Source organism: Pelmatolapia mariae, linkage group LG5 (assembly GCF_036321145.2).
Source record: "Pelmatolapia mariae isolate MD_Pm_ZW linkage group LG5, Pm_UMD_F_2, whole genome shotgun sequence".
In the NCBI taxonomy this organism is placed as follows: Eukaryota; Metazoa; Chordata; class Actinopteri; order Cichliformes; family Cichlidae; genus Pelmatolapia; species Pelmatolapia mariae.
Window position 1 is genome coordinate 25851606 of NC_086231.1, and position 21930 is coordinate 25873535.

General features: G+C 41.8%; 1 protein-coding gene across 4 annotated transcripts in view; it reads left to right on the forward strand.

Moving 5' to 3' along the window:
* The window catches only part of LOC134627962 (plexin-A1-like), a 178339-nt gene that overhangs the window by 86970 nt on the left and 69439 nt on the right, over window positions 1-21930 (forward strand). For all 4 annotated transcript variants that reach the window (XM_063474478.1, XM_063474480.1, XM_063474479.1 and 1 more), the window contains exons 5-9: window positions 10289-10389; window positions 12260-12383; window positions 13645-13798; window positions 14839-14938; window positions 21413-21527. In XM_063474478.1, the coding sequence (XP_063330548.1) occupies window positions 10289-10389; window positions 12260-12383; window positions 13645-13798; window positions 14839-14938; window positions 21413-21527 (594 nt within the window). The remainder of the gene's footprint in view (window positions 1-10288; window positions 10390-12259; window positions 12384-13644; window positions 13799-14838; window positions 14939-21412; window positions 21528-21930) is intronic.

Here is a 21930-nt window from a genome sequence, read left to right on the forward strand (position 1 = left end):
TGGGTTCCCAGTGGATCATTACATTGTAACAAGATGATCAGTCGTATTCATTGCACTTGTCAGCGGTCTTTGTTTTGGCTGATCTGAGTATATTTTTGTGTGTGTGGGCTAACACCATTGTCCGAATCTCCATTCAGTATTTGAAAGAGATTTCCCCCTCCACATTTCACAGAGACTTGCATCCCTCCAAGGAATCTGCAGTCCTACACTGGATGTGCTCGCAGACAAAGTTCTTGTGACATTCACAAGCTGTTGGTTTGAGTCCCTACAATAGCAAACAATGGTCTGTATTGTGTTGTTAGCTCTCTGAGCAAGGAAGGCCTCATCAAGTAGCATCTTACCCGTGGAGTTTTGTTAGACATCAATCCCCTCTGTGTGTGTGTGTGTGTGTGTGTGTGTGTGTGTGTGTGTGTGTGTGTGTGTGTGTGTGTGTGTGTGTGTGTGTGTATCTGTTTACATTCACATATTACTGGTTCGCTGCCAATCTCGTTAGCAAACACATTAGCACAAACTGACATCAACATACATAATAAGCAGCTCGTTGTATCAATCAAAGCTGACATTTTAGTGAACTACATACAGCTAATCAGTCGGTTCTAAATGGCTCCAAGATTAATTTTCCACAATTTATCAAACTCTGGCTGACTGAGGAACTCCTGAAGTTAACAAGCACATAATGTGGTGTTTAAACATTAGCCATTGTTGGCTGACACTTTGTTTTATCATCCATAGAGTAAGTGTAGCATGCAGTAAATGAAGAGAGGACGAGAACCGTTTTTCTTCTCAAGTTTTTAGCGCTGCTTTATTTCTTTAGTTTTATTCACAAACAAACTCGGCTTGGTTTCCACATTGATATTCTGAATTAAACATTTTCTTATTTAACCAAAAGCCAAGTAATCCATGTCACATAATATGAAGACACAGAATTATTTTGTTTTTTTGGACGTGTATGGTAGAGCAAATTAATTTCTTTTTCACTGGCTTGGAAAAAAAAAAAAATCTAACTTGTCCTGTATAAGCCTTAATGTTGATCCCTGAGCTCTTGTATCCTATACCAAACACTTAAGCACACGTACACAGTCACTAGTCAATTTGTCCTACACACAGAATTTAAGCAAGAATGTGGTCATTGTTATGTAAATGTTAATAGACCTGGTGCATTGAGGCAGAGAAAGGAGTACAGTGACTAGAATAGAGGGAAGCTGGTCATGTAGCCATGCAGATATATGGCACTCAATTACAAGAGTGCAAACCAATACTACACCTTTCTCTACTCAGAATGAAGCACCTACACCTGTAATTAAAATGACTGCTGTGCAACTACACAACACATTGTATTGTGTTACATTTATGGATGGATCATCTAAGTGCTTTTACAAATTCTTAATAAGGTTGAATATTCCAGTAGGCCAGTGTATATCAAGACATGCTTGAATGGTGATTTGATTACATTAAAAAAAATAAAAATATTTTACACAAACCAGTGACTTAACTGTGGGGGGAAAATAATCAGAATAAACTACTGTGAAAATTGTCTGTTGCACCTCTAGTTCCCTCTTTTGTGACTTGATGAAGGGAAAAAATTGAGTGAAATATTAGTAAATCCTTCAGAGACATGAGACAAAATTGGCCAAGATGGCATCATTACACAGGCGGGACTGGTTTCAGTGTCTCTAACCTCACTTATCTCTTTCTCTTTTTCTCTTAATTGTGTTTCCTGCTTTTCCTCTCACTGCCCTTGTTCATATCAGATCATTCACTGTTGCATTTCTTTTTTTTAATCCCTGCAATATTCTTGAATGTGTGTGCGCCTCATCAGAAAGTGTGCTCAGACACTTGTCTTGTGTGTGATGCTATCAGCCCTAATGGAAGTCTAGCTTGCCACTAGATAGCTCTGTCTTTCTCTCATCTTTCTCTGTTATACTTTGCCATCTTTTCCCAAAGGATGGTGTGATAGAGCGACTGATATGGTTAGAAAAGAGGGTGAGATGGATAGGGAGGTTAATGGCTTCTCCCCCTCCTCGCCTTCCTTCTCAATCACTATCAATCGGCTGTACAGTCGGTTCTCCTGTTGCTTCACGGTGATTGGGTGTAGGGATATGGCCCTGACTGATTGGAACGAGGCCAATCAACAGCTGGTATAGCCAATGGTGCTGCTCCTAGTGGCACACTATACTACTCAGTTTCATGCCTTAACCAGAAGTCACACTGAGTAGAACAATGAAATGTCGCTCATGCATGACAGCACAGGGAATTGTTTTGAATTTGAGTCAAATTTCTTTTCAGATTCATGCACAGCAGGCCTCGTCAGACCCCGGTTATAAAGTATCAAATGGGGGAAAGCTGAGTGGAAAAGCAGAAAAGCACGTTTTCTTTCTGGTTTTACTGTCATAAATTACAACAGGAAAGAATACGACGCTGATAAATGGAACTAGAAAGACATTTGCACACAATAAGCGGGGCTGTAAGTACTGATTGTTTTATTTCACTTCAACTCATTTGCATTTTTGGCAAACATATCTTTTAAGGGAAAGAGAGAAATCTCTAGTTCTCAGTAAAAATGTGTGAAACCAAATTGGACCTGTGAAGATCACTGCACTTGCCTTAAGGAATACTACTTGGCTTGTATGTACTGTTGCAGTGTCTTCAAATAGAAAATTCTGTACATTTTGCATTTGTGACTTGTTTCTCACTTGAATCACAAACTGTTGCGCATGCGCTGCACACCTGAACTTCTCTAAATGTTATCCAGCTGAGGTGCATGTGAGAATGCAAATTTCCAACATGTCTTTAACTTGGCAGCCTGCTAGTAAGTAATTTTTGTGGCATTTGATTCAGCTGATGTGCAAATAGCACACTTATTAGTCCTGTGTATTTGCCAGTAGTGAGTGGGAGTCGTGTATGCTGCTTCCTCCACACTGCCTTGGCATTTCCCTCACCTACACCATACATAGTGTTTTCAGTACGTCGTGTAAATATATTATTGATCTGAAAAACACCCCCCAAAAAACGTCTGAACACGTCTTTGGACTTCTGTAGCTTTTTATAAATATATATCAGTAACAAATTTTGAATGACGGGTTGCATATGAAGGCAAAGCCAATCAGGCAGATTTAGGTTCTCTCTCCACAAACACTATCTGTTATACACCTCCCAGGCATGACTTCCACACAGCAGCTCTTGTGAGCGCAAATAAAGAAAAGCAGCATTTGTCCCCCTTTTTTTTTTGCCTCCCTCTTCCTCTTCTCTGCTTCTCTCTCTGTGTATATGGTGGTGGGTTGCTTGGCAGTGCTAATGGAAATGCCAGCTGTGTGGCTCCTCACTCCTCACCAAGTCCATTTACTAAAGTGACAGAGTCATTTACCAGGCAGACGGCCTCTCCCATCCTCACTTAATTAGAAGACCCCTAGGCCTGTCTACCTTAGCCGGTCACATTTACCTCTTTTTCTCCCTCTACAGTCTCTTTGTTCCAGCTCTTTGTTTTCTACAGTTTTTCAATCTCTGTCTCATGCTTTGTCTTCGTCTCAGTTTTTTTTCCCACTTACTCCCTCATCCCGCTTCGTTCTTCTGTCTCCTCTCTCTTTCTGTCGGGCTTCTTCTCACCAAAGGGACAGAGTGTAATGGACAAATGGATACACAAAGACTGAGAGTATATTGACTTATTGTTGAGAATAGCTCCTTTTAGAAGAGCTGATGGGAAAGTCCATGTGATGAAGGTGTTGATGGAGAGAGATTGGTTCCCAGATCTTAAAAGTTTTTTTTCTTTTTCTCACTTTTGTTTTGTTGGTTCAAAACTTCATATTGCTGATTTACTGTTGCACTGACTTCGGAATTAACACAAATGTCTTGTAGGATAGTTTGGATTTTAGCTGTCATCCTAATTGGCCTTGAAGTCACAACATACACAAATGCAAATGGCAAATAAATATATAGTTATATAGGCCTGCTTCTTGTTTTCATCAGGATATAGATGACGAAATCTCCACTGTGTTTCAGAAGAGAGAAAACAAAATCTGAGTCCAGTGAAAGATATAAAGACTGAGGGTGAAAGAGAAGTCGAACTGTTCAGAAACGGCACATAAAGCACAATATAAAAGAAATAATAGAGGGAAATGAGTCAAAGGGTGCTAAGTGCAAAAATACTGTTCTGAGAGAAAAATTACAGCTTTCTTGCCATACATAAAGGCTTAAACTTGTTTATCGCCTTGGCTCTTTGTATTGCTACATCACTGAATTCTAACAGTTATGTAGTATTTCGACATCTATCAGTAAACAATGTGACAGCAGATAAGTTTTTGATGGGACACCGCGATTGTTGCTTCTTGCATTTTGTTTCTTTCACTTTGGCATTTCTTAGCCATCTACAGCATCTCTCCTTTCTTGTCAGCGCCATACTGTGCCAGTCTTGTTTGCTTTCCTGCTTATCTCCAATCAGTCAACACATCAAGCCTAGTCTTGCTTGCCATTGATCTTGTAAGCCCCTTACAATCCAGTCAATGCACACATGCTAACCCAGCCTTTGATACGACCCCCCCGCCCTCATGTACACACACTTGCTCTCCTGACCTGGTATTCTAGCACTTGAAGAACTGGCTCACTTGCATGGATATACTGGGAGTTCAGCACTCTCATTTCTAATGTTGCTGGGATGATACACTGTTGCCAAAGCAGAAGACGACAACACCAGTTACTGTCACTGCAAAGTAATGACAGCCACAACGTGTTTAGTGAAGTTTTACCCTAACAAATAGTTGTATCTGTCTTTGTTTCTATTTCTGTGTCCTCCTGGAGCGTTTAGTGACTGTGTGGATGGGTATTGATTTCATTGTTGCACACGGCTATTCACTGCCAGCACAGATTAAGCCGGGAGAGAGTGCACGCTGATTGACGGTTTTGAAAGAATGCAGGTGTGGTTAATGTCAGCTTAGAGAAAAGAAGTCACAGAGGAATGATGACGAGGCGCTGACCCTACTCATCTTGCTGTTTTCTTTCTCCCTTGCTTCCCCATTTCTGCCCCCAAGATGTTGGCAAAGGCAAAAAAAAACTTCAAGGAAAATGTTGTGTAGTTATTTTTTGTGTAAAGATCACAGAATATGGTTTAGATGAAAGTAGAGAAGCAATAAAAAGCCACATGTTTGAGATTTTTATTGTTGCTTTGATAAAAGCTGTGTGCATTTAAGAAGTATCTGTGGAAAATTGACCCACCCATTGAAAATTGAAAAGTGATGTCCTTCAAGCTAACCTTTTGAGGCTTTCCTGTAAGAATCAAATTTCAGTACTTTCTACTGTTTGCTGAATTACAGCATTACAGCCATTTTAAGTAGTGTTAAGCACAAGAGATTTGGTGGTGGTTCTATAGTGAGGCACAGGCATTGCCAAATTATGATGCAGTCTCAAGTATTCATCTAAAAATAACTGAAAACAAGCAGTGATTTCTTCTTCTTGGCCCCCTGACAGTATAACCCAGTCTCTTTTCTTGCAGACATCTACAGCTACACCCCCTCCTCCTCCCTTCTTCTCCAGCCTCTCTCTGTGTTTGAATGTTTAAAAAAAAGAGAGAAGAAGCCGCAACAAGGCCGATCCTTTTATGTCTTTACAGTTTACAACCAATGAAAAGCTGCGCTGAAAGCTTTACAGTTCCTCTGGGTTTTGGGGGTGACCGTCACAAAGCCTGTTAGCTGGACGTTTAAAGGCAGGTGATAGCGCTCTGTAAAAACAGATTGAAGGGGAAAGGTGGAAAGTTTATAGCTGAAAGGAGATGTCATGGCATTGTGATATGGTCAGGGTAGAAGGTTGACAACAGAGGAAGTAGGAGCAAGAAAAGGAGAATTGAGTTACAGCAGTGGATGCTATTGTAAATAAGGAGAAGTCAAGAGAGAGGAGATGGCGGGCTTGGTTTATAAGGTCATTTAAAGGAGTAATGTGGCGCGCTGTCTGGAATTGGCTTTCATTAAAAGAGCCATCAAGAGAGATAGGAAGAGGGAGACAGTGAGGATAAGTGTGTGTGTGCCTGTATTCCTAACAGAGAGAGAAACTGACCTCTTTTTAATTTTTTTTTATTTTTTTTTTTATTGTATCTTCTTGTATCATACGTCATACACATACTTTCACAGCTATTGGAAAGCATTTTATTTACACACTGGGGAAAACAACCACTATAGTTTCTTAATTTCTTCCCTAAGATTTGAGTCACTACCACTCAGCTGAGCCCACAGTGTCTTCACTACTGCTACTGCAGGAACGATTGCGAACAATAGGTCATACCTATCATTACACAGGGCCATGATAAGATTATGCTAGCCCACCAAGGACCCGTAGTGTTAGTATGATTTATGTGGATCATTGTCCTTAATCGGAGTCACGGTGAATTACGGTGAATGGAGGAATTGGCTGGTATATGTGATGATACGTGGAACATATAATTCTTTCCTTTCGATTTCCTATTTTTTTTTGTTGAGTCATAGAGACATCCTATAAGGTGTCCAATCACATATCCTAAACTCAAGCTGCTTTTCTCTCCTCCTATCCATCATCTCTTAATTCATTCACACTCCTTTCCCCCTCTGTCATTCTTTTATTATCAAAGACACCAAAAGACCCAGTCCCCTGTTCCATCCTTCTTTCAACTCTCCTTTCAGATGAAAACTAGACTCACACTTATTTTGACAGTGACACATAGCAGGCGTCTGCCACCATATCCCATCTACTCAGCAAAATGTCCTTGCCAATTCGCACTGTCTTCCATTAGACTTCTCTTTGACTTCTCATCCATGCAGCCAGCACTTCCAGTTAGAGCTGCTCGATTATGGCAAAAATGATAATCACGATTATTTTCACTGAAATTGAGATCTCGATTATTTGACGATATTTATTTAACAATAACAATGTATTGAATAATGGCTTTAAAGATTGTCAAAAAATAATATAAAATAGTGTGCAAATACTGATTACAGTGCAAATGTTTGCAATATCAAAAATAAATGAAAAATGTAAACATCTATGTTTAGTGAACTTCAAAATACTGCACAATATTTGATCCACGTCTGACTCCGCGAACCCATAATGTTTCCACCAATGTTCCCTCAAATATTTCATGTGTCTGAGCGAACACACAAACTCCCTGAGCGGTCTCTTGGACCACTGTGAGCGACATCAGACGTGTGCACTGTGGTTTTTTTCATAAAGCTCTGACTTGTATTATGAGTCTGTGGTCTGGGAGAGTCCTGTAACTCTCTGTCTCCAAAATACAATATATAATGACCAATGTTGGGCAATTAATTATATAGTTACTACTTCAAAAAAGTAACTTGGTAAGTAAGTTTGGCAAGCAACAAAGTTTTTTGCAGCTATTTTTTTTTTTAATGCAGCCAAGGCGTTTTTAAATAAACATTTCAAACTATTTACAGAACAATCAGCTGTTCTGCATCAAATCTGATGCCACACAAATTATTTGTGCCACTCCAAAAAATAATTTCTGTCCATTATGAGATAAAGGAGAACAACAGCCTGATACCTGCAGGCCTGACAACAGGAGATGTATCACTCCTGTAACACCTGTAACATTCAGCAGTCGCTTCATTGTTCTGACACACACAACAAAACTATTGACTACACTACACACTAACTACACAAGATTTGCGCTAAACGTCTCAAATCTCTCACATCTCAAAACACCGCCGTCACTCCTAAAACTTCCCCCCGTTTCTTAACAACTAGATGCCACGTTGCCATATCATTTTTTGATTGGTCGACATGGTACATTTTTCGACCAATAGGAAAGGGTGGGGAGTTTTTTGGTTTTGTTTTTGCTCACAGGCGGAGACTGCTTTCGAGCGTTTTCCTTATAAAACGCCGTTTTTACCGTTTCTTCCCGCAGTAAATATACACAACGACAGTATTCAGGAAGAAAACCAAACATTGCATATATTTTTATCATAACTCTGGTTTTACGTGGCCTATCAACACAATTTAAAAACTGGTATAAAGTCCACACTTTTTCCGTCAATTGTTCCGTCTGTCCTACTCACATCTCCAATGGTTGTACACGTTGTCATTAACGTGGCTTCACTCCACATCAGCCACGCCGCTTTGCTAGCTAAAACACATAAGGACGCTGTCATAGCCTGTCAACGACGTTGATTAGCTGCGTACATACGAATGTGAATCGCATCATTGGCTGGACTATGGGATAAGGTGGCATCATTCTAATCCCATACAGGAGCAGCCAGTCACTTACTGACTAACACTGCAAAACACAATTGTTAAAGTTTTAATTTTAATTTCAATTCAGGTTAGATTTTTTTTTGTGCGCAACGCAGATTTTCTGTGCGCAGAGACCGTGCAGCAGTGCGCAATTGCACACGTGCGCAATTGCGCACGTGGGCAGCTTAGAGGGAACATTGGTTTCCACACCACTGAAGTCGTTTTACCTCTCTTTTCAACCAACGGCATTCTTTCTTCAGCAGCCACTATCCTCTCCTCTCCAAATAACTTCTGCTTAGCTTTCCGAGCTTTCCGAGCTTCCCTCGGGTCCTCTTAATTGTTGTGACGCGTGTTCGAAACGCAGAGAGGTGCGCTCGATTTGCCACACGGAGCAGCGCGAGAGTAAAGCACGAGGGAGGTGCTAATAATCGGCTCAGTCATTTTTAATGATCGTTGAAAACCCAGATCGTAATTGAGATTAAAATTCGATTAATTGAGCAGCCCTACTTCCAGTAGATTACCACCTTCCTCGTTTGCCTTACAGTCCAGCACCATATCTTGTTTGCGTCATTTCATCTACTGTACTGAGGTCTACATTGACTAATAGATGAAGTGCTCAGGGAAGGATGATGGCTACAAACAGTGATATAGGCACAAGAATCATATAGTGTAAACAAATAGATATGCACTCAGGAAATAGAGGATAGAAAGTGCTATAATAGCGTATAGTGTCAAGTGTTTTTGTTTTTCTGTCCTGTGAGCCTTCACAAAGCCCCAAAGCCAGTTTGCCGCAAGGCATTCGAAGCAGAAATTAGTTTCATCATGTCACATCTATCTCATATCTCAGTTGTACTTGCAGCTTGCAGAGGAATCCTGGCCCCAGTTTAATATTTCAGTCCTCTATTCCTTTGTCCACCTGTTTTCCGTCCTGCTGCTAACCACCTTTATCTTAAGCCTCAGGCCTCTGCTCTTTTCTCTTCCGTGTTTTTCTTTTCTCTTATCGCTCTGCCCCCCAACCCCCCCAAATCCCTACCTCATAAAAAAGACACCACTTTAGTCCCTCCACATACCACTTGGATGAGGTTCTCATGGTTAAATCTGTCTGTGTGATGTGAAAGTGTTACCCAGGGGAAAGATTGTTAAATGCTTTTACTTAGTGATCAGCTGGCCCTCTCTATGCTGCATGATTTAAAACCAGCATGCAGTGGCAACTTGATACACACTCACGTTTTCTTACACACACACACACACACACACACACACACACACACACACACACACACACACACACACACACACACACACACACACATCATGAAATGGGCATCCAGCAAATCATCAACTTGGGGGCCCACTGGTGAAGAAAGGTTGGATGTGGCGCTGACACTTGCAACAGATACAAACACACATGCTTACTTTGTTGCCCACTAACATTCTCAGCATTTGCTTTCGGGGTGTGTGTCACACTCTTGAACAAGCTCAACCTGTTAAGATCTTGAAACACACACACATTCTTTCATGTTCACTGGGACCGTGTTGTGAACAATCTGTCGTCACCTTTAACTGAAGTGGAGGGCTAAACTTGCACACTTGATCTGGTTTCGTAGGCAACATCTGCAGGCTATCATCACACACACACACACACACACACACACACTGGGTCTTTCCTTTTGGTCCTCTGCCTCCTGTTGGTTTTTGAGGTCACCTGTCAATCACAGCACTTTTATCATGTTCACCTTTCAGCTGTCCCATGATGCATTGCGAGGCCTCTCCTGTACATGCTTGACTGGAGGCTGTCACACATTGCTGAAATGGTTCACCACAGCACATATAAGCACAAAGACCCACACATATACACCTCTCACCGTCTAGCACTTAGTCTCTCTCAGGAACACACACACTGAGACAAACACACACTAACTGTTTGCTGATTGCATGTTTTAAATAGGAGTCTGATAAGCTGTCAAATTCTTACCTCCATCCGGCTGAATATACTCTTCATTTTATGAGTTTGATTGTGAAGACACTAATTGCCTCCCTGCTCTATATCTCTTGTCTCTCTTCCCTGCTTCCTCTCTCTCCGTAGGTGGTGAGAGTTCCAGTAGAGAGCTGTGAGCAGTACACCACTTGCGGGGAGTGTTTGGGCTCCAGAGACCCTCACTGTGGATGGTGTGTTCTTCACAATGTGTAAGTGCTGCATGTATTAACATACTCCATCCTGGTGCACTTCATATGTAGCCTATTGCATTACACTGTAGATAGCAGAGAAAGCAGTGTTTGGGTGTTTTAGTTCAGAAGATCATGTTGGGAATGGAAGCAACAACCTGAAAAGTTGCATATTATACTTAGTAGGCTTTTACCAAACAAATTGTGATGACACTCTAATCTCCAAAACAGCTCTTTTGTAAATGTTTGTTATAGATTTAATAAAATTCTTTTAACAAGTATAAATTAGTCCTTTAATTATCACTCAAGAGGAAATTTAACTTTTACAGCTGCTGCATGCTTCCAATAAATACTAACAGAACATGACCGCTTACATTATTAGAACTATTTTTCTCAGTGTTATTTAGCCAGTTTTGTGTGTGTGAGCATGGTATTGTACACCTGCAGACTTTTGCAGGAACAGATTTTACAGATTTTAGAATTAGTCTCTTACATTGTTAGTCTTTGGTTTTTGGATTAAGTCTTGTTTGCTATAAGATTACTGTTTAAGGTTAGATATGTAATAGAGGGATTTGCAGTCGGAAAATTGAGCTTAGCCCTCATAAGAGTGTAGTGATACATTTTAACACTGTTTACCTGCAATCTCGTCATTCTTTCTGTTTGACCGGAGGGTTTGTGTGCACACACTGTAAGGCGAGAACAGTTGCATGTTATTGAGAGGTGACAGCATGTTAAACCACATTTGGAATGCCTCAAGCTTTTGGCGTAATGCCATCTCTTTGTACATTAATTAAACTTATAGTACGTATCACCAAACCGTCTCTCCTCAAGGCATGCACAAGCACATACACAAAGTACTTGTTTTTACCCATTTCAGGAGACTATTACACGTTTGAAATTACACATACAGTCATGATGGACTTAATTCAGTGACAGCCCGCCATTTGGACGCATAGAATTGAAACGGGGGAAACGCTTCATTCACACGAATACACAGTCGCACACGCCAGAAGAGCAGTAGAAGGGAAAAAGGTTCCTAATGAGAAAAGGTGTACAAATCTTTGTACTTTTCTGCTAATGCCTTACAGTGTGTGTATGTCAGGGACTCTCAGATGGGTGTTTGGTGACAGCTTTTTCTTCTCGACTGTGAGTGAAGGCTAACTAAATGAGGGAATGGGGGCACCGCTGTATGAAGGAAGCAGTTAGCATTTTTTCTGGCTCTCTATTATTGTTAAGGACTTGCAGTACGCTGCATCAGCATTTTCTTCTCACCGCTGGGACCAGATGTTGTTAGCGCGAAGGTGAAAGTGATAGCTAATGCATTATGAATTGCTTATAGTAAAGCCACTACGATACGGGGCTGAATGCTGATTTTTTTTAGCACGATCAGTTGGCTTTTAATAAGCGTGGGTGAAATTGCTGACCCCTTTGATATGCATCTGGTAGGAAATTGCATCATTTTTTAGTGTTCAGGGAAACTTTAACGATCGCCTGTATATCTCCTGAGAAGTTTGAATTGGGTGGGCCTGTAAAGTGAAAAGATGAGGCGAGCTGACTGGTCTTGTAGCTTGGCAGTTCTTGCACAAATGTCAGGACCAATAAGGTAATGATCTAAAGGCCTACAGTAATGGCTGGGGGAAGCTATTAGCCTATTTGTCTTTTATTATTGCTCCCATTTCTGTGTGACTGTGATGGCTGTGCGTGTTTATCATCTTAATATGATTGTCATATTAGTTTAACAGTTTCTTGTGTCCTCTGTTGCCTCTTTCCTCCTCTCACCTCTTGTCAAGCTCATTTTCTTTTACCCCGTTCTCCTTACCTTTCTTCTTGTAATTATTATACATTTTTCAACTTTTTTTAATCTTTCGCTTCTTGTCTTGCTGTTTCCCAGATGTTCACGTAAGGACCACTGTGAGCGGGCAGGAGAGCCTCAGAGGTTTGCCTCTGACCAGAGACAATGTGTGGAGCTAACTGTTCAGCCGAGAAATATTTCTGTCACGATGTCTGAAGTCCAGGTATGTCTTCCTGTTTCAGTGCACACAGATATCTTACCTGAGCAGAAAGACTGTAAAATGGCTAGAACTCAAAACCTGGCTATGTAACGTGTTTAATAAAATGTGCTTACTGAACCTCCTAAACATTAGATTTATGTCTTCACTGGGAAAAAAAAAAAAAAGTGTAAGGTTGTGTGTCCTACTCTTACTTGGTGAAGCGAGGCAAAGTTCTTGGTTGCAGCCAAGAAATGGCCTGGCACGTAACCCGCTGTTAAAATGTCATGTTGTTGTTTTCAGACTAAACGAGCAAGCATAACATAACATAATAATCAGTGAGCTTTAGAGGTGCCGGTAGACAGATTTAGTTACTGTTATTTGACAGAGACATGGTGGCATTTCCCAAAATGTCAAACTAAGGTTAGTGTCGTCTCAAAATGGTTTAGGCTGGTTGTATGACGCATAAGGATTTTTCAGCAGATAAGTAGCTGGTTTATTTAAAGGTGACGTTATAGTTAACGTTCACCTGCTCAATAGCTCTGTGAAATCTTCTGTGTGTCCACTGTGCCTTTTTTTTCCTTCTTTTTTTAATGACAAATGAGCTTTGTTCATTAATTGTACTAATATGACGTTTGTTAGATACTATCAGTTTTTTAGGTAAAATGATTGAATTCGTCCTATCATCAAATTGGTACAACATAACACAATGGAATTACAGAGAAATGAGCAAAGCAAGAAACGGTGTGCGTCTCTATATCTGGTGTACAGTGTTCCCAGTTTTCACTGGGATATAAGTGCAATCTTATGTCATGGATTCTTTAGGAAATTTAGGAAAATCGTACACCAAAAAAGACACTTTTGAATATTTCCAGCAAATTTAATTAGAAATCTGCTTTCCGTGCCCTCGTAATCAGTATTCTTACTCTGAGCTTTTCGAGGTCTCGTTCCATCAGTGGCTCCTCGGTGTAATCATATAGGTTTGACTGATTACAGTTAGCCTCACTTTCATTCTGCACATTAACTTGTACACATTAACCTTGCTCGAAATGGCCACTCCAGTGACTGATGCACACATGCATACACACATGCGCTCACTCTTTTATTCCTGTAACTGTCACACATACACATACCCATGTATCACTCCCCTTCTGTCCCAACACCCATTAACCCTCATGTCATATCTTATAACAATCCATGTACACCGTGTCCTTCCATTGATCAAGCACTGGGTACTGATTCTCTCGCTCTTGCTCCCTCCTTCTCCCTCTCCCCCTCCCACCCGTAGCTGGTCCTCCAAGCTCGCAATGTGCCCGATCTGTCAGCGGGGGTCAACTGCTCCTTTGAGGACTATGTGGAGACAGAGGGACAGATCCAGGGTGGACACATCTTCTGCCTGTCTCCTTCTGCCCGGGACATCGCCCCAATCACTCGAAACAAAGGTCAGGGCAGGAAGGGCAATGAGTGATGAGGTCATTGGGTGGTAGCACTGAGATGTGTGGCTAGGGTTATGGCAAGTTTTGGTGACATGCTTGAAGAATGTAGACACAAAATCTTTATGATGACATCTTTGTGGGTTTCTTTGGCCTCTTATTTCCATGCCATTCTGTACTGTATATTCACCATCAGATGTAGCAGATGTGCGCCCTCCTAAAGGATCTTGTAATACACTTGAGCTTTAGAACAGAATTGTAATGTTACTAGTTGATTTGCTTTGCATGTCTATATTCAGTATTCCTTGTCAGTTTCAATAAAAGCCACACACTCGCTTTCTGAAGCCTAAACACAAGTCCAGCTTTATCTACTGAAAATAGAACTGTTTTTGTATTCCCATTATCAACCATTGTGCACTGATGTCACTTTCATTTTATTTATCTGAAAGACTGGTTTTGTGCTTAACTTCATTTCAAAGCAGCAACTTCAGTGTGGTTTAGCGTAATGTTTAAAAATATCGACATCATTTTTTTTCCCAGAGATTATGCACCTGTTTTATGTCCAATTCTGTCACACCACAAAGATGGTAATAAAAAAACTTGTTTTGTATCCACATTCAAAGCACTGAAAACATGTCACATAGCGAGCACTAAGTTTCCTCAAAGCAACATCACAGTAGTTCTTCAACTGAGCCCATTATGCCCCATTATCAGTTCTCATCAGCCTTGGCATCCAAACACTGATTGGTGCTGCTATTTTTAATGCCACCCTACTGTGGGTGTGACATGAGTAGTGTGTTGCTAGGCTGCAGTATGTCTTTGTGTATGTGTTATCTGTTAAGGGCACAAAAGTAGAATACAGAAGTGTCACTCTGTATCGACAAATAAGTTGTTTTAATTTACGCCCGTGTTTATTCTGTTTTTAAAGTAGTTTTTAGATACGAATGTAATTGTTTGCTAATGTGTTTGACTTGGACTTTTCTCTTTTAAGCCTTCAGAGAGAGCAGAATAACTGTCAATCTGGCTGCTTCCCTGTTTCTGATATGCAGGTGACAAGCGGGTGGTGAAACTTTACCTGAAGTCCAAGGAGACGGGCAAGAAGTTTGCCAGTGTCGACTTTGTCTTCTACAACTGCAGCGTCCATCAGTCGTAAGTGACAGTGACGACATGTTTTCTAATTTGATGGGCGAAAATGTTATTTTAGTCTTTTTCCTCTTGCTCTTTTAAGAATTGGGCTCTTTGTCCATTCCTACCATAGGCTGTCTCATGTTACTGTCCATGAGAGAAACGGTTAGAGACACACACACACATCTATCTCTCCCCCTCGGACCTCCACAGGAGGCTTATGTTACAGTTGAAGAGAAAAATCAAATGTGCCATATATGAGAAACGATCGGGACATGCAATGGTAATTCTACTCTTTTTATCATATCCCACAACACACACTAATGGTACTTGCATGATTAATTCATTACATAGTGGCCTGCCGTAATGCCTCAAAATTTTGGACTCTACCTTAATTATTGTGTTTTTTACCCGCTTGATTAAACAAATACAGTTGGCGTTTTTTAGCAATTACATTGTCAGCCTGGCACTTATTTACCCTAAAAAGATCAAAGCAAATATGATAATACTGAAATGGTGTGAATCAAATCTTGTGCCTCTTCCGATGAGTTGGTCTCCTTCACACTCCAGATGCCCTCAGCTCTCTGTGCCTAGTTGCAGTTCACTGCCTCTCCTAATCCACCTTCTGCTGAAAATCTCTACCACCCATAGAGCCACACCCCTAGGTCAGTCCTACCACAAGCCTGGTGCGCCCTGCCGGGGTAAAAGAATCCTCTAACTCCTCCACCCCCCTAACACAATACCCTCCCTCCTGCTCAACCGGGGCTGATCTAGGGGAGGCTGAAACGTCTGCTGGGGTATTAGCCTTGGGGCAGCAGATGGCTTGGGGGCCCCTGGGGTACCACAGGGCTCCATCCTGGCTTCCCTCTGGATGCAGGATGAGCCTCCTTCGAGGATTGTCTACAAACACACACAGACATACACGTGCAGTGTTACTCCACTCCTGCACTTACCGCTCACTGAAACCCCAACTGTCTTGGACACCTAATCCGTTACTGTGACCTTTAACCCAACCCCCTGCTCTTGTACACAAATCCCCTGCCACAGCAACGATGATTAGCTCAGCTGGTTAAGGGTGTGGTGGTTTACGATGTCAACTCACAGTTAATTCATCTCCCACAAGGACCCCATAATGTCGGTGTTATCTCTCAATGTCTTTTTGCGTATTTGGGTGCATCTTGCATCACATCGTGTGATTACAAATCATCTCATGTTAATAACGAAAACAAATATAATAGGACACCTTTTTGTAAAATTCGATATCATATCAGATATTCCAACATGTCACTGATCTCATAAATCGATTGAAAAAGTACGAGAAGTGACAGAGACGAGAGAGTCGCCCGTGTGACGATATTAGCCCAATGAACTCTGATTAAGTCCGCTCCCTGTTCTGATCTAATACAACCTCTGAGTGATGTAATGGACATGTTTAACAAAGTTAGAGATAGGGCACGTTGCATCTTCTGCAGCGACTCTGATGGTGAAGAGAGATGCTGAGATAAGAATTCCATTTGGAGCTGGCACTATGTCCCGCATACCCGCTGTTCCCCCCCAGGCGTAAGTGTTTGCCATCTGATGAGATCAGACTGGTAATGTTGTTGGTGTAATCAGTTCAGGCCCGCACAGCCACATGCAAGGCCCTGTTTCCAGAATGCTTGGTCATTTTTTGCAGAGCTGGGCTTTCCTCTAATGGCCTTGAACTTAAAATACTGCAGGCTCTTACACTATGCAGGAAGCAGACATTCTTGAAACATTCAGAAGCAGAATTGCGAGCATTAGCTGTGAGTGAATTCCCACGCATCTTTCTTTTCTTTTTTCCCTCCCCAGCATCATGTTGTACTTCCTGCTGTCTAGGCTTGTATGCTGGAGTATAAATGCACACTGGAATTGCTTTGCCAACAGTTTAATCTCACGTGCTAATACCCCCCCTCCTCCCACACCCAACCAAAAAAACGTCAGAACAAAACCAAAAAATAAATTAAAAAAACACACGCCCCACCTTTTTATTTACTCAACTGATTACGTCGTGGCCCTTGCCTTTTCAAAAATGCCATAAATTTGCATAGCAGTACTAATATAATTAGAATTCCCACTGTTTCAGTTTAAGGGTTGCTGAGATTGAAATAGAAAATCACCCGCGGCCATGATTGCTCCTTAATTAAATATTTCCATACGCTCTTTTTCATTCCACAGCCCCCCATTTAATAAAGATAGAGCATACAGTCTGGAAATGAATTAGGGTTTGGATGTCTGAATAAGGCCGCATGAAGCACCTTTTCTCAATATGGTTAATGTGGCTTGGCCAGTGTCTGGATCATTTGTTGTGTGATTGAGGGTGCTCTTTGGAGAAAAAAAAGTATTAAATTTGATAACAAGAAAGGGGCATGGTTTTTTGATGGAGAAAATGGCAGAAGGATAAAGCCAGAAACGTTTGGAGTAATTATAAAATGAATGGCCCACATAGACTGCCTTGTTTTCTTGTAAACACTCTTGTAAACGCATTAATAGATTTATGTGCACGAGCATTAGTCCCTATGTGTTTTATCAATCCCTCTCAAATTTTGAAGGGATGCAGTAATGATAGGAAAGACTATTCTGGAGGGCCGTTAAATTATTCACCTCCACTTCTTTCAAATGAATCGTGACCAATAAATAACTCATTTTGCCAAGTGCACAAGTGTCAAACGCAGCTCACAAGGAGAGCTGATTGTGTTTAACACTCCAAACTGACCAAGGAGAAGAGAGAGGAGGAAGTCGGTCTATTGTGTTTGGCCACTGCTGCTGCAAAGCTAGCGTATCTCCATTAGCATCTGAATATGAGCGGATTAAATTAGCATTATGAGCGTGGACATAAGGGCAGCGTGTCTCCAGCAGCTCAAAGGCTCTGAGTGGCTACAGGCGATGGGGAGTGACAGGAAGGAGCAATAAGGACGATATCGGGGGGTCGGAAGAAAAGAGCCCACCTCTGGACACTAGAATTGAACGTCCTCAAATTGCCCTGGGTGGGCTTTTTATTAAAAGGGTGTGCACCAAGCCTAAAATAGAGACCTTGAAATCCTAAGGCAGCTCGTTATAGGGGGTCCTGGTTACTTGGAGGAACCAAAGAGCGAGCAGTAGGGGGTTGTCAGACAGGGCCTACTGCTGGCCTTGGGTGGCACGCATAATGGGCGACGTCTTTTATTTCAAAGGGCGTAACCATAAAAGTCACTAAAAGTTGGCAGTAGTTACCTGCTGATATTTTGCTCATTATTTCAAAGTCGTTGGTACACTAACAAGGTTGATTTGACATGAATAAAAGAAAAAGGAAAAAAACAGATATAAAGGATTATTATCGGGGTTTAGTGACAGATGTGTTAACTGGTGTGAATTACTAACTACACATTGTACTGCTCACTGTCTGGTCCTGGGTGCCTGCTGTGTTAAGTTGGTGTTGTACTGTATTTTGATGAACTCTAATCCAAAAAAGGTATTCTTTGACATTAAAAATAGTATTTGTTAGCAAGAGAAGAAACCCTAACAAGCAACGCCATGAGCATGACTAACTTACCTCTCCTTCATTTGTCTTGCACCAGTAATGTCTTCTGGTCTTTTGTCCAGCATTGACAGCCCTTCCTCTGTTTCTTGCAACTTCCTTTGGGACACAGTGTTGAGCTAAAATCCCAGTTCTGCTCTTTGACTCTCAGCACTGTATGGTAACCTTGCGTCGCCTAATCGCTTTCCCTCCATTTGTTGGCAACATTGACAAATCTCCTATTTGCTCTTGTGTGGTATTAAGAGGCCTGTTATTTCCTTAGCTGCACATCTTTCATTCTAAATGGACAGCTTCTGTCAGCACAATGCTAAATTGGTCAATTAAAGAGGCAGTGGGATTGAATTAAGCTCGAGCGTCTGATGTTGCTCAAAAGGAGGGGTCTGGGCTGCAAACGATCGCTTAAAACGTGCACCTAACAAACGAGTGGCCCTAATTGATCCAAATGAATCCACATCAGGGTTTGATGGATTCATATATGGGCTCCATCTCAGTGCTCACAAGTTAAGACCCTCATTTTTCATTTGCTGTGGGGAAGGGGAGCTCGCATTTTACACAGGGTTAAAACACACTTGAGAGCTTGTCAGGAGTCATTCAGGCAGAGGCACAAATTTATACCTGGTGGATGTGGCTGAATACGAATCAACCTGCTCGCTTTCCCAGCTTACTTATATTAAATGTAGTATTTTATTGTCTTTCCAATAAACCATATGCTCACACAAAGCTCAGTAGCTGAAATGAGTCACAGAATAATCTCTAACTAACCTCATGCCGAAGACAAAAGGCTTTAGTAAGCTCTGTAATAAAATGAAACAATTTTATTTGCTAAGTCATAATGGTTACATTAGATTATGCAGTACACATAAATGAGATACCAAGTGGCTAAGCATCTCTCGAGGAGTAAGAGAGCACCAATAGCATGATGCCTTGTAGATAAACTGCTCTTAAACCTGTTTGGCTGTCCCTTACAGGTCCCTTTAGATGGTGGATACAGACTCATAAACGCTTCCCCACTTCCAGCCTAATGTTTCCTCGCTCTCCTGTGAGACCTCTCACCCCCTTTACCCCCCTCTCCCATCTCTCCCACGATACCTGGCGTCTACATCTCTGTCAGGGAAATCCACCTGCTTTTGATCTCTCTCTCTCTCTTTCCCTCTTTCCTTCCTCTCATCTTTCAGCCTGTCTGTCTGCACCTCGCCTCAGTTAAAGCAGGTGAATTCAAATTGTGAAGCACTCTTAGTCCCACGGATGAAAGAGGGGTTTAGACAAAGGGGAAGGGGGAGAGGGTGAATGAAAGAGTTGAAAAGAGGGAGAGAGGCAGAAATGGAGTGACAGAAAGAGGTAGATTTTAAAAGACTGACAGAATAAAGGACTGGAGGGAAATGTATACAGAGAGGCCAAGTTTGAGGAAGATTATTGAACATATAGAAGCAGCAAGCAGTGGACAGTTACAAGCAAGTGGGGAGTGATGAATGAGGGAACGGGAAAGGGGGGGTACATATGTTAGATAGCTAGCTGGAAGATGGGAGGAAGATATGAGAGAGAATATGAAACGGGGTGGCAAAAAACAAGTGAAAAAAAAAGAAAATTAAATAGCATTAAAATATTTATTTATATCAATACAATTTTTTTTGCATTGGTCAGTGTGGTGTTCCCAATACCACTGTAAAAACTGTCAAACTATATTATCCCAGCCCTGTTTTACATTTTATTTTCAGTCTGCTGGTTCCCTTTCAGTCGATTCACTTGGTGCAACACATAAGTATGGGATATCACGGCTCTGTGTGTCCTGGCTGAAGAAACCTCTATTCACCACTTTAAGGTGGACGACCTATGGCGTGCATGTGCACGGCCCCGCCTGCACATATAGCGCGATGCGTCGCTCTGCGCGACATCATCCCCATATGTCATATGAAACCCAAGCCTACAGCTAGCTCTCACAGGCCCAGAAGCGCCCATTCCAGGTGTGTTAAATTTTCAGGTGACCACATCGAGTGTTCCCGCTGTATTTTCATTGTTGTGCCCCAATATAGGTGCCTTCAAACAACTGCATGAATGTACATGTTCCTAAGTTCCCAAGCTGCTGCAGGTCAGCTTGGCTGGCTGCTCACAGCTGGCACACTTCCGCCCCTTCTCCGTGGGTGGTGCGAGCCGTTGCTATGGGTTACTGTTTGCAGTTCCGGGTCAAGCGGTTTTGTTTCTGCAGAATGATAAAGACTGCTGTTTGCAAGGAGGCTGCAGTGATACTGAAGGAGGAAATAAGTGTGCTGTTGCAGAAAAGAGCAATACAAGTGGTCTTGAACACTGAGACAGCTTTTGAATGCAGTTGGCCTGGGAGATTGAGCGATTGATCGATCAACAATCGATCTAAGACGTGCTATTTTTCATGTGGCTATACACCCGAACCACAAGCACTTTCTGAGGTTTGCGTTCGAGGGCGTAGCCTATGAATACCCGGTGCTGCCGTTCGGGTTGTCTCTTGCTCTTTGCAAATGTGCCGAGGCACCATTAGCACCCTTCATAAATAGGGGTCTCAGCATCTTAGCCTATCTAGACGACTGGGCTCTAGTAGCTTGCTCCAGAAAGCAGGCGGCAACACAACTATCACACAGTTAGGCATTGGGTTTCTGTTTTCCTGCTACTGTTCCCTACAAAGTGGAGGGAAAAAAAGAAATGACATATTGTGACAGACCACACATCCCAAACACAGTCCGTTCCATATGTGAATTTCAATGAACTTGCTTAATGAAGAGAGATGACATGATAAAGAGAAAATAAAATAACATGCAGTCTTCTTCCAGCAAGTTAGATCAGGTTATTGATAGAAACTGATGGACCAGTTTCACTTTTTTCTGTTACTGTGCCATGACAAATGATGCTGTAAAGCAGTGCAATGACTGAGCCTGAAGTAAGAAGTCAGGTGACCCTGTTAACTTCTTTTTTCTTTTAATCTCTCTCTATTTTAGCTGTCTTTCTTGTGTAAATGGCTCCTTCCCATGCCACTGGTGCAAGTACCGCCACATGTGCACCCAGAATGCCAACGACTGCTCTTTTCAGGAGGGCCGTGTCAACAACTCTGAGGTAAGATTCATTGAGCAGATTAGTGCACATTGCTGTCACTCCACTGCAACATCTTCTGCTGAATGTATATTGGTTATCTATAGATTTGACACATACAGCGTCCAGCTTTTACCTTTACCTTCACACCCTCACTGTGGTTTTCTCCTCATATTATCCTGCTTTGTGTGTCTGCTGTCTGTATGTGTGATAGTGGCTTTTGGCACAGTGACAACAGCTTGTGTACTGTGCAGCAATAATTCTGTCGTGGCCCATAAGGCCATAAGCAGGCTTGGATGAATGAATGTCTATGGAAATACTGCCTTGTTCTTACATAGCCAAATGCTGCATTAGCATAAAAGCTAATATCAATCGTGCCTTCTGGCAGCTACAGCAGGCATCATGCAAGGCATAACAAGTGTTTGTC